The sequence below is a fragment of the Suricata suricatta genome, chromosome 6 (genome assembly GCF_006229205.1).
Source record: "Suricata suricatta isolate VVHF042 chromosome 6, meerkat_22Aug2017_6uvM2_HiC, whole genome shotgun sequence".
Lineage (NCBI taxonomy): Eukaryota > Metazoa > Chordata > Mammalia > Carnivora > Herpestidae > Suricata > Suricata suricatta.
The window spans coordinates 36,630,017-36,643,593 of NC_043705.1; the positions used below are offsets into that span (position 1 = coordinate 36,630,017).

At 47.8% G+C, this 13,577-nt stretch overlaps 1 protein-coding gene across 2 annotated transcripts in view; it reads right to left on the bottom strand.

The window, feature by feature from the left end:
• The window catches only part of DPYSL3 (dihydropyrimidinase like 3), a 109,241-nt gene that overhangs the window by 13,548 nt on the left and 82,116 nt on the right, over positions 1–13,577 (bottom strand). For both annotated transcript variants that reach the window (XM_029941321.1, XM_029941322.1), the window contains 5 exons: positions 10,090–10,274; positions 7,264–7,428; positions 5,167–5,228; positions 4,195–4,275; positions 358–426 (listed from right to left, as the gene is read on the bottom strand). In XM_029941321.1, coding sequence (XP_029797181.1) covers positions 358–426; positions 4,195–4,275; positions 5,167–5,228; positions 7,264–7,428; positions 10,090–10,274 — 562 coding nt within the window. The remainder of the gene's footprint in view (positions 1–357; positions 427–4,194; positions 4,276–5,166; positions 5,229–7,263; positions 7,429–10,089; positions 10,275–13,577) is intronic.

Sequence of the window (13,577 nt, forward strand, 5' to 3'; positions counted from 1 at the left end):
GGAGTACACTCCAGCCTGTGTTATCTTTAGAGAGATTAGGGGTCAGAAGTAAACATTTCCCTTACATTCCTGTTCTCAGAGTCCCCTGAGTTGGGTCAGTCAGAAGCTGTCTCTGGACGAAAGGTTCCAGGATTGCTACCTGGTATTCAGGCTCTCCCTTTCAGCGGTACCTGCCCCTACGCCATGTGCACATGTGCCTGGGAAAGGCGGGCTGAACACAAACCCTCCAAGTGTCAAGTGAGCAGTGGCCATAAGCCGGGCTGCTCGGGACTGACCACAGTAATAGGAGTCTCCCAGAAGAGGCTGGTAAGCAGAGCACCTGCCCCTCCTCCATTCCCCGGCACCCTTGCAACTCACCTCCTCTGGTCTGCTCAGCACATGGCCTTCCGGGCCAGTAATTCCCATCTCCAGCATCCGGGTTTGCTCCTACAATGAGATAAGAACACCCCGAGCAGTTTTGAGGTAAGCTCCACTGAGGTCCAGAAAACCTGTGCTGGTGCATTTTAATCTGAAGAAGCGTTCAGAAAGAGTAAAATGTGCATGTTGAATACATTTGTGAATGCTCTCTCTGGAATTGTGAAATAGGGTCAAGTCGTAACTAAGAGGAGAAAAAAATTATGTTTAAGGGTGGTGTTTTTTAATTAAAAGGAAAGCAGTCTGTTCAAGGCTCAGTTTTTTTTCCTACAGGACACATCAAATGTCACACATGCTCACTTACTCCTGACAGTTTCCTGCTGTGTCTCCCAAGGCCTGGTGCACCTAGCACCTACATCAGAAAGGCCTGGGTCACCTTTTCTGGCCGAGCCACTGTGTGGTCCTCTCCAAATCAGAAAACAGAGGCTAAAGTCTAGGACTGTGCACTGTAACAAAGCCCTCAGGCTATTTTGTGGTTTGGATTTATGGCTGGAGTAAATGGACTCAGAATTTAACCAGACAAAATAATGCCTCAAAACAGCATTAACTGAGTTACTCTTTGGGTCAGATTCTATTTAATTAGGTTGTTTTGTGGCAGAGCTGCCCACCCCTCATGGCTAATGGCTAAATTCTTCAGACTCCGGGCCAGCTTTCTGGAGGAAGCAGGTGGCTGGGCAGAGAGCACACACGTTGGCTAATTGGAGCTGGCATAAATCCTAAGCATCCGTATCTGCCGTTTTGTTGGCCTTTGCTCCCAAAATACTCAGGCCAATTCCAGTGAAATCCTGTACTGGTAGGGAGGGAGAGGAAGGAGAGAGAGTGAAGTGAACCAAACCTTGTTTCACTTTGAAACTATGAGATGTTTAGAAGGGAAGGGATTCCTTCTCCCTGGAAAAGAAGAATCAGTTTTTGTTGGTTTTGTTGGTTTGTTTCAAGTAATATAAATTTTGCTTAAGGTACAGGAAGAAAGATGCATATATTCTAAGCGGCTGTTAGCAATGAAATGCCCCCTGTGTCCAGCTATACAGAAGAACAAAGGCCAGAGGCTGATTTTCACCACCAAGTTCACTTTTCATTCTTCCTGTGCCATTTATGGAACCTTAGACTGAATACAATTTCTTCTGAACACTGGTGAGTTTCCGCTCTGCTTTGCCTCCTCAAGTCACACAAAGGTTGAGGTGTCCAACCAAAGCCTCTTCTTCTTGTCTCATAAGAAGGCTCAAACTTCTCTCGTGTTCAAGAGGGCTGGGTTGGCACACAGGAGGAAGCTCACTCTAGCAATGCTTTCCGAGCACATTCAAATCACCAGGGGAATTTTCTCAAATTATGCTCACCTGAAGTTTATTACTGATCTTCTAAATCAAAATCTCTGGAAGCAGGGGAGTCTCCGGAATCCCTAAACTCCACAGTGATTTTAATGCACTGCTCATGCTAGGAAGTCCCATTCTTTTAAAATTTTTTTTAACATAAATTTTTTGAGAGACAGAGCGGGAGTAACAGAGGGGCAGAGAGAGAGGGAGTCATGGAATCCAAAGCAGGCTCCAGGCTCTGAGCTGTCAGCACAGAGTCCAACTCGGGGCTTGAACTCACAAACCATGAGATCATGATCTGAGCCGAAGTTGGAGGCTTAACCGACTGAGCCACCCAGACGTCCCTGGGAAGTCCCATTCTTCAAGGCCATGGTGTTCCTAGAGCTGGGAGGTTAAGAAGGGCAGGCAAAGACCCAGTGAAGCCAGTTTACTTGGGTGTGGGAGCAGTGGGCTCCTTGGGACACCGATCATAGCCAGAATTACATCACAGTTTGAGGCAGGATACAGTTTTGGTTTGCTCCATGAGGAAAGGGACCCTGTCTTTTTCATCTTCCCTCCCCAAGGTTTGGCACATAGTAGGTGCTCAATAACCACTGTCAGATGACAAGCTAAAGATGCTATACTCCCAGAATGCCCTGCCAGCCTGAAACTTTTGAAAATGTCAATTGTCGGTACCCTTGAGAGATTTCTTCCTGCTCTTTGGTGACTTTTGCCTAAACTCTGAGTACAGCAGCTGCCTTCATTTAGACAATGTGTTTAAATCTTTCAGCTCGATCTCAGTGTAATAAACACACACAAGAAACTCATCCACCTGGAAAAGTGCCCTTACTCTTTCCCTGAGAAGAGATCCTACACAAGGTAGGAAAGAGTAGGGGTGGGGGGAACCAGAGACATTTCTGTGCTATGGAGCCACAAGAGGAAGCTGGAAAAGGGACTGAGCATTGCAGCCTGTTTGCCTCCACTGGGCCCAGAAGGAAGTGGCAGGGAGTCTGGTTTCTAGCCTCTCTCTGGCTGCTGCAGTGAAAATGCGAGAAAGAGGAGGTGTAACAGCCCTACCACGACCAGGATGCCTCCCACGGGCACTGGACCCTCTTTGGAAGATGAATTCATTATCTCTGAGTGCGTGGGGGCGCAGGAGAAGGCTGTCAGGGCCTGACTAATTAATCTCCTTGGTCAGCAAGAGGAAAGGACACATTCAGCTCACCTCCTCCGCTGCAGTGACAACCTCCAGCGTCTGCAGTGACAACAGCTGGACCCCTGCTCTGTGAGGATGCTGCCTCTCCACAGGGCCTGCAGCTGGACTGGAGGAGCAAAGGGCCTGGGACACACCAACTGTGGGTGGGGGAAGATGCCCCCTGGGCCACCCCACCTTAGAGCTAAGAGTTTCTTCTCCCAGTTCCTGGCTGTGATACCTGGGCCCGTGACTTAATCCTCTGAGGCCAATATGCTCACCTACAAAGCTGGGCAGATGGCAGCCATCTTTAAAAGGCCCAGTGCAGACGGAACGAGAATGTGCTAGAGCACCTCCCAAGTCCCTACAGTAGTCAGTCAGTGTTCACCAGATGGGGTCTGTTGCTGGAGGCCGGTGCGGCGGAGAGGAGGGTCAGCCCCACACCATTCCCACACCCCTGCTGACCACATTCACCAGGTCCTGGACGACTTCTATGGAATGTGTCTGCTGGGGGCTCACGTCGGCAGCCTCGTGCCTGGCACAAAATGCACAGGAAATACTCTTTGAAAGGATGAGTAATGGATTTTTGCTGTGAAGATTATTAAATGGACCAAGAGAGCTCCCACTCTTCTGGCTGCCTCCCCTTAGTAGGGGCCAATCTTAAATGCTTCTGGGATCAACAAAACCCTAGCTAAGACACATATGTGCATCCAGCCCATTAAGCGACCCAGGAGATGGAGAGAGTGCTTTCTGCTTCCTCACAAATGATCACTTTGGGCCTTGGAGCCTCACTTTCCGGGTTTCTCTGTCCAACTTCTAGGAAACGGGTGGGGCATCTGATCCCCACAAGATCTATGTTCTTTATTATCTAAAGCCAGAGTGAGTTCCAGAGTCCTGGATGGGATTTCTGAGACGTGCTGCCTTCGGGTTTGTTTCTGGGGCAGAGAATGTCGCGTAGCTTGGACTCCCTTTGAAAAGAGAATCAGCCATGCTCTCCCACTTAAATGGTCCAGTTTGAAAACCTCTCCTGCGATGCCTTTTCTGATTCCCCAGAGTGGCGGCCAGATGGCTCCCTGTTCTAAAGCAGCCTCCCTTCTCTCCCTCAACCTGTCTTCATTCCACCTTTTTCCCTCCTCCTAGCCTGGGAGGTTCTTTGGGGCACGTTCTGTGTTCAGCACAGTGTTTATGACCATGCTGTGTGCACATTAAGAGCTCAGGTGATACTGAAGGAATGAGGAAAGAGACGGGTCTGAAGGCAGAAGCTCATGCAGCCAGCGCGCTCCGGGAACTGCACGTCACCTGGGCAATGATATCCCCGTTCTCAGCATGAACTTGTGCAATGGCTCCCAGCTCTCCCAGACAGGTGAAGATCTCGTACAGCTGAAAGAGAAAGGACCTGTCGTCACCTTCACAAGCCACTGATGCTTTCAGCAGCTTCGCTCAATGGTCAATTGCTAGAGCCATAAATAAACCAAATGAGGAGAACCAGAGGGAATCAGTGATTAGGGCAAGAAATGCAGACTAAAATATGCACAATCAAAGAGTGCGAGTCCAGAGGGGCTCTAGGAAACTGTCCATATAAAGAATGTGTCATGTCTCCTTGGCAGACGTATAACAAAGTGCCATCGAGACCTCTACTCTGCCTCCAGGGCACATTTTTAATGGTATAATTTCCCGTTTCGCTGAGATCGACCTTCACAACTCCTCTCAACAAGTGCTCCTGAAAGCCTGGCCAGGAGCTAAAGGGAAAGCTGCAACCCCTATTTCTTAACCTATCAAGGCAGACCTCCCTTCCCCGTCCAACCAGGAGGCATGGGAATTAACTTCTTGCATTTCCTCTGAAAATGTGAGATTCGTCTAAAACCAACACAGGCCCCTTGAGAATGTCTTTGGGAGAGTCATAGGCAAGCTATTACCCTAAGCAGCAGAAGCCCCTCCTCAATCCTGCAGGATGCAGCACCTCACACCTGCGCTGAACTCACGCGGGTTTAGGGTTTGTTTGGTAGATGCAGATCACGGCATGCCCTTCCTCCCGTCCTCTGGAGAAAGCCGCTGCCAGTGGAAATTCTAGCTCCTGGTCTGCTCTGCCATGGGCACCCGGCCCGTTACCTTATTTTTTCGCAGTAGCGTGGACTGCGAGGGCGCTAAGAAGCACTGTGGTCCAGCAGTCTCCCACAGCGACCACAGTGACTAATGCTCAAAGAGCCAAGGTTAGAGCAACAATAGGAAACCCATCCAGATACCCCAAACCACACAGCAGTGGCTTGTTACCTCTGTGTTGGACACTTGATACAAATCCTTATAGGCCATGTAAACCATGAAGGAGTTAACCCCTGCAAGAGAGGGAAGGGGGGGTAAACAGGAGGAAGACAACATTAGCCCGACTGCTCTCCATCCTTTGCTCTCATCACCCCTGGGGCCCGACCAAGTGCATTACGGGCACCTGTCCAATACAAAGCAGATGTTTCCCATTCTCCATTCTCCCTGCACCTAGAAAAGCAACAGTGCCTACATGGTGTCACAGCAGGATGGGTCCCCTCCCCCCACCCCCATTCTCCTGCCCAGAGGGTCAGTAAGCTTTGCCATTGCTCAAGGCACTGTATTTCATCGAGAATCACAGTAGCGCAGGGGCGAGGCACATGCGATGCAGTCATACCACACACTAGCTCAGAGAGCTGGGAATCCCTCACCTCTTGGTCTCCTCACCTGGTAAATGGAAAATTTACAATAGCCTGCTTCATAAGGCAGCTGGAAACGTTAAATGAGACAACACATACCGAACTGTTAGCACCAGACCTGGCACATATTTGAGCTTCGTTAATGGAGCTCCTGAGATTGGGTTTCTTTCACTGCCTAATGAATGTCTGCTCCACACGAAGCCTGTGCGGGGTGTTGCATCTAAGACAGAGACCATGTCCTCGGGAAACTACAGAGCTAATGGGCAGAAGTCAAGGTCCACCTTGTGCTTAAATACCCAAGTTTGTAAGGGTTACTAGAAAAGTAACTAGAAACTAGAAAGTAACTAGTTACCAGAAAAGTAAAAGCTATTTAATTTTTTACCCCAAAGTAAACCATTAATGTACTAATTTATATAAATAGGTGGGGCTGGGGAACAGAAAATCATTTTGAGGAAAGGATAATTTTGGTCTCCAACCATTAGGGCCATCTCAGCCCACATCGTTCCAGGCCAACAGTGGGTTGTAATTTGAGAACTTCCCGACCCAGAGTGGTTCAGCTCAGGGCAACTTTTCCCAACACTACCCTTCCCATAAGCCTCCTTGTCATCTGCGGAATGACCTGGGTCCTTTGTCAGATTAGTGGGTGTTAAAGCCGTTCCATTTTCTACCCCAGTTGAGATGCCCAGTGTGCGAAGACTCCTAAGAAAGGAGGGGGGTTACTTCCACATCCTGTATCAGGAAGGTCTGAGCAGAGCCTAAGGGGTGAGGAGGGAGACGGAAAGGAAAACCTCATGTCTGGGAGCCCATCCTCTCCCTCCAACCCACAGCACACTCTCCCCCACGGAACTCGGCATGTGCATCAAGGCTGCTCACTGGTAATAGGATCATTGAGTTAGGGTTATAACAGGGCACGCTATTATGTTAGCCTTCATTAGTACTAATGTTGTACTATAATTAGTACGAGGCTAATACTATTACAACAACACTCCGCCCCTGGTGGCATTTATCCTCCACTGGCCTGCTTCCTGGACGTTCAGGGAGACCGTTCCTTATACTCCCCTAAATCCCTCAGGGCCATTTCACGATGCCTAACACACTGCATGTCTGTGTGCGTGTATGGAGGATAGCGCGTGAATGTGAGGTATGTGACGACCAAGGATGAGGAAACATAAGTCATGTTCTCACTGAGGGGACACACACACGTCTCCATGTCCTAAGCTCCCAACCTAGGTACAAATATACCTTTGCCCCCCAAAATGCCGTAGCCTTTTCTGAGTATGCCACTGTTTTCGAAGAGTGGTGGTTTGATCTTTGGAATAAAGTTAAAAAGGTCAAAAATGCCGGATCTCTTATTTAGTAGCCGTGTGACCTTCTATAAGATGTTAACTTCTCCTGGCCTCAGTGTCTTCCTCTATAAAATGGGCAGTGTCGCATGGAGGTGAAGGGCACAGACTTTGGGTACTGCTACTGCTTACTAGTTCTGTGAGCCTGGGCTATTTATTCTGAGCCTCAGGCTCTCCATCTGCAAAGTGAGGAGAAGAATCCCCTTTGTGGGGACTGTGTAAGAAGTAAGAGGGCACACAGAAGCACAAGGTGCCTGGAACATAGCAGGAGCCCTGCACCTGGCACTCATGCTCCGGGTTCCAGGCGCCGAGCAAGGAGACGGGGGGAGGGGCGCACAGCGGCTCACCTTTGTCCTTGATGAGGTTCTGCACCTCCTGCTTGACGCTGTCGTTCCAGTGGGTGATGTCCACGTGCAAGGCATAGTCGCAGCAGCTCTTCCCATCCGCCCACTCTCGCCACTTCTCGTAGGCCTCGGTCAGGCTGGCCTCGGGCTCAGGTACCACGTGGTCAACTGAACAACAGAGGCCCCGGATGGGTAACTCACGGACCCAGCCGCTGCATCCCTTTGAACATGCCTGCTCCCATGGACAAGCTAGGGCTGTGAAGCCTCCACTTTCTGGGCAGGGAATTAACCTTAGAAAGTGTGCTGAACAGTGTCCACGCTGCTGACAGTTGAACAGTCACTTACCCATGTTGCTCTTGGACAAACTACCAGCTTCTCTAAACCTCAGTTGTCTTTATCCTTGAAATGGGTGCTCAGGGCGGTGGAGGATGAGTGTCATAGTGCCTCCTTCTAATTGTGTTATATGATTCAATGGGAAAATGCATGAAAAGTATCTCACCCGATGCCTGGCACACAGTAAGTGCTCAATAAATGCCAGTGAGCGCCCACTAGGTGCCATTATTACCAGTATCACGGGAAGTCACTGCTAGTGAAGAAAGACTCCCTTTTCAGGGTGGAAGGAGGGGCTTCAAAATTATGTCAAGTAACGAGACAGTGACAGTCTTGTGCTTATTGCTGCAGGAAAGAGCCAGTGTCAGGTACATGAACCTGATGCTCCACCCACAGATCTTATTTCCACATAAACATTTTGCCAAGAATAACTTTTCTTTTGGAGCGCTTGGGTGTCTCAGTTGGTTGAGCGTGTGACTCTTGCTTTTGGCTCAGGTCATGATCCCAGGATGGTGGGATTGAACCTTGCGTCAGGCTCCATGCTGAGCATAAAGACTGATTAAGGTTCTTGGTCTCTCTCTTTCTCTGTCTTTCTCCCTCTGCCCCTCCCTCCCCATTGCATCCCCCGCCTAAAAGTTAAAAAAAATTGGGGGGGTCCCAATCTATTCCTACAGTGCGTGTATCCACAGATAGCAGTTTAAAAAATAATGACATTCACACCTAATGAGGAAAACATAAAAGTGATGCTCTCAAATCTCCCATGGGGCAGTTGAGGGGAAGTGCAAATTGCCACAACTTTCCTGAGAACAATTTTGAAATACACATCAAACATCTGAGATCTTTCATACCTTATCCTGGCCCTAAGAATTACTCCTAAGAAAATAAAACATGGCTGTCTGCAAAATCTGGGTGCTATGGATGTTCGCCACTGCAGTTATAATTTAAATGTTTACAGAGGTGAAAAATTGGAAACCATCAAAATCTTTAACAGTAGAGAAGTTCGGCCAAATAACAAACATACCTTCATAAAACGGATGATTAGGCACCTATTTTAAATGCTCTAGTGGCATAACACTAAATGAACAGGAAGACACTGTGACGATTATTTAGTGAGACAGTAGACTAAGACACAGAGTGTCTATTACGATCCTTTTTTTGTTAAATAGGAAGAAGACTACAGCCACAGTGTGACAGCGGTGTGCGCTTTATAGGCTTGCTTTGTCCTGCTGCATATCTACGGTTTTTTAATTATCTACAAGGGACACAACACTCAACACCCGCAACTCTGACTTTCCTCTGCTCCCTCCCTAACACTGAGGAGCAAGCACAACACACCCTCCCAGGACACTGAACAGGTCCAACGCCTTGCCCGCGGGCAAAAAGCCAAACCAAGATCACTCACCGGGGTCCTCAGCCTCCTACCACAGGCAGCCCTCCGTGCTTATCAGAAAGCAAATGTGAGGAGGCATGTGACTGAGGCGCACCGGCCTCTGTGGGGAGGCGGCTGCGGAAAAGTCAGCTGGTTCCCCCCCAACCCCCCCCACCCGCGCTGGAGAAAAGCCCTGGTCTCCCTGAAGTGCACCTTTTATGGCCTCGAGGCAATTTTCCTGGACTTCCACACCCACCTAGAGGAAGCTCAACCTGGCTAGTGCTCTCATCAAAAGGAGGCAAAACACAATGAGTAAACTCTACAGCTCAGGCTGCTCAGTGTTCTTGGATGGGTGCATACGGTGTTGATATAAACAGTGCTCTTGCTGACCAAGTTTAGGGCTGAGCCTGGGATGAGACCCCATTCACTGGGACTCCTTTGGGACAGGAAGCCTGCCCTGGAAGGCTAGGTGTTCAGGCACCCAGTGGCGTGCAACACCCTAGGTTTCTCTGGAAGTGCAATCGTTCCCAGGAAAAAAAAGCAAAAAAGAGACAAAAGAGAAACAAACAACAAAGGAAACCACCCTCACAGCTTGCCTAATCTTAAGATATGAACTGGTCAAACCCCAGCACAGACCAGATCAGAGTAAATGGCAATGAACCCCCTGGTCTCCCCAGAACCCCAGGTCTCTGCTCTCTTTCTCTCTTGGGGATGCTTAGCCCCATTCACACCGCTCTGCCTGCTCCCTCTGCACCGTCCTGCCTCAGGCCCAAGTGGGACGTTCTGAAATGACATTGTGCCCATCTCCACACTTCTTAGGTCCACTTTTCCCAGGGTCAGGCCCAGAGAGAACGCTGATGCCCCCCACACCCCGCACACCCAGCCCCCGCTCTGAGGCAGATGAGAGAGTGCAGCTGCCTTCATGGCCAGGAGCCTCGTGCGTCTCCTCTGTGCAATTTCAGTGACCTGCCCATGTCCTCACTACCATCTGCCTTCCTTAGGTCCCACCAGGCAGACGGCCACTGCTCTGAATTGAGAGATGTGGATGAGCTGTGGCCAGAGAGCACAGGGGTTAGCATGTTAAACAGTCGCCCATTGGGACCAGGATCGCATGGGGTTGAGTGGCTTACTGATCATGGTGGTGCCACCCGCTAAGGCAGCCTTTGTCCCTTGGAAGAAGTCATCCACTGTGGTCATTCCCTTGTACGGCATCTGGAAGTGAGTGTGGACATCAATGCCCCCTGGAATCACCATCTTCCCGTTGGCCTCGATGGTCTTCACTCCTCCAGGGACAATGAGATTGTCTCCGATTTGCCTGGTGAGACAGTAAAGCAACTGACAATCTCAGACAAACACAGTCCCGTGAGGATTTTACACATTGTAAAGCATATTTATCACAGGGGTCTGTGCAAGTGATTCACTAGCTTCGCAATCTAGAAACAACAAAAGATAGGCGTACACCCAGAAAATAGCTTTTACACTCAAAACAAGCTCATCTGCTGCTTGGTGGAGCCATACTTCTTGGCTTCAGACTGTAACCCCAGGGACTGGCAAGGTCTACAATATAGAATGTGTAACAAATATTTTATTTTTTATTTTTTTAAATTTTCTTAATGTTTATTTATTTTTGAGTAAGAGAGAGACAGAGCGTCAGCAGGGGAAGGGCGGAGAGAGAGAGAGAGAGAAAGACACAGAATCCAAAACAGGCTCCAGGCTCTGAGCTGTCAGCACAGAACCCAAGCTGGGCTCGAATCCACAAATGGCAAAATCATGACCTGAGCTGAAGTCAGATGCCCGACTGACTGAGTCACCCAGGTGCCCCATAAATATTTTTTTAAAAATAGAAGTGTTTTTATTAGCCCCTTCATTGTGTTCTTTATTTTAGCGAAGGGTGAAGAGTAACATTTGGAAAAGGATTGAGAGTATACAATAAAGAACCTTTAGGAGAGATTGAAGGAGGCTATGAATCATTTAAGAATGGGTATGTGAACTTAGCTATCCTCGAAGTGAGTCTATCCATGCTCCTAACAAGAGAAATCTGTGTAGGTCATTTTGCACCTCATTCTTCACTCCCAAGTCCACCCTTCCCTCTGATAATTTAACTGTCAGTCACAACCAAGGGCAGGTTCGAAAGGAGGAAGCCAAACACAGACACCCAGCTGGTGGGTAGCATCAAGGCAAGGAAGGTGGTAAGGACAATGTCTACCAGACACACCTTCGCCCAGGAAGCTTCAGTGCATCCCCAGGAGGAAGAAAGGGTGACTCAGGTGGAAAGGAAACTGATGACTACTCCAGAGACATACAACCTACACAAGGCAAGTGACAAAGACACCTACTCCTGGCAAAATGTTACCTCACAGACCGTCAGTGTTGCTTGGTTTATATGTGATTTCACACTCCTGTTTTAAATGGCCAGTTCATTAATTAAAAAAAAAAAGAAGAAGAAGAAGAAGAAGAAGAAGAAGAGGAAGAAGAGGTGCCTAGGTGGCTCAGTCAGTTGAACGTCTGCCTAGAGCTTAGGTCATAATCTCACAGTCCATGAGTTCGAGCCCTACATTGGGCTCTGTGCTGACAGTTCAGAGCCTGGAGCCTGCTTCCAATTCTGTGTCTCCCTTTCTCTGCCCCTTCCCTGCTCATGCTCCGTCTCTCTCTCTCTCTCCCTCTCTCAAAAATAAACATTAAAAAAATTTTAAGAACCAGCTAATTCTAGGTAGACTTAAGAGTCCCAAGCCCTGACGTTATTTCTACACACGTCCTACCTTGGGGAGACACATACCTCACTACCAGTGGCATGAATACATTCCCTTTTTGTGCACAGCCAGCTAAGACAGACACTCTCTCGGGATAGGAAGAAGTCCACCACTGGCTTGCCAAAATCTAAGTTCTGCAACTAAAATAAAGTATTCCTGACATCTCTAAGAGTTCAACTTCACCACATCCCCCATCAGGCCATTCCAGAGACACCACAATTCAAAACACACTGTGGAAAAAATGTAGCCTCCGATTGTAACTCCATTATAGTCCAGATACTGGTCATTGTGTTCCCATTTTCCTCCCTCCCCGATTTCGCTCTGAGGCAAACTGAGAACAAAAGGCATGAAGAGTTAGCTGTCCGGCCCATGTGTGTGTAGATTCATGTTCCCACAAGTTTTGAACACTTGTAATACCATGTCTGAAACAGAAATGCCTTCCCCTTTGTCTCCACTGAGCCACTCAAGGTCACATTAATCCTTGAAGGCTTGCCTTCTATCTCCCCTCCTTAGTCAAGTCCCTATAGACAGCCAGGTCTAATAATGAAGAGTGTAGATGTGCCCAGATAGAGACTGGGTTCACCATCCTGGCTCTGCTAGTTACTAGCTTTATGACCTTGGCCAAGTTGCTTAATTGCACCACGTCTTAATTTCTTCATCTGTAAGATATACTAAAAACACTTCCTCCATAGGTTCGTCATGGTGATTAAGTGTTGACGTGTTAAACCCGCAGCATACTCCAAGGCACGGAAGTCAATAAGCAGCAGCTATTATAATCAATAACCATACTAATCCCATATAGCACTCTCCCTGAGTCTCATCTGTTCTATTACTTTAATACTCGTTACTGATATTATCTGTTATGTTATGACTTTTGCATAAACATAGATATCTCTCTCAGTTCCCCTAAAAGAATGTAAGGCTCCTGGGGGAAGATATGGGTCACAGTGATATCCACCATAGCATGTGACATAGCGCAGGTCCCGTGCCTTAGACAGCTGCCTTGCACACAGCAGGCACTCCGTAAATACTCACAGATAGGCGAAGAGCTTTGTAACAGTTAGAGGGAATTACTTCTGCTTTTACACTCTGTGATTTCAGAATGTTTTTGAAGATCTATAAAATTGCAGAACTGGATGAAGACCATGTTAATCCACCCTTCTCTCCACCCCCAACACATGCATCTGATGGTTCTATCCCTTTTAGAACATCCTTGGCAAGCAGCCTTCTAGGCTATTCTAAAAGAGGTGGCAAAAGGGATTTACATATTTAACTCCAGTAGTAGATGCATGATTCGCTGTGTGAAGATGGATTCTGAACCTGTATTTAAGGCTCAACTGTGAAAAGTTCTGTGATCAATTAGTAATGGCCGTCATGAACTCTGAAAGGAGGAAGCAACATTAGGTACTACATTTTTTTTTCTATCTGAAAATCTCTAAATGAGGAAACATGCTATCTCCAAAGACAGCCAACTATATATACAACCATTTTTTTAGTAAGCAGTGCCTAAGTGTCTGGGTTGGTTGAGCGACCGACTCTTGATTCCGGCTCAGGTCAAGATCCCAGGGTCGTGGGATCAAGCCCCATGTTGGGCTCCATGCTGACTGGAGCATCTGTTTTAGATTCTCTCTCTCTTTCTCTCTCTCTCTCTCTCTCTGTGCCCGTCCCCTACTCCATGCTCTCTTTCTTTCTCTCTAAAATAAATAAAATTAAAAAAAAATTTAAACTTTTTTAATAGGAAAAATACGAAATCACTTGTGGCTTATATTTTGAAGAAATTATTATTTCACATTGGTTAGCTTGCCTACTATTTCCATTTGTCCCATTTCTAATATGGAAAAGTGTTTATATCGGTAAGGCAACTAAAC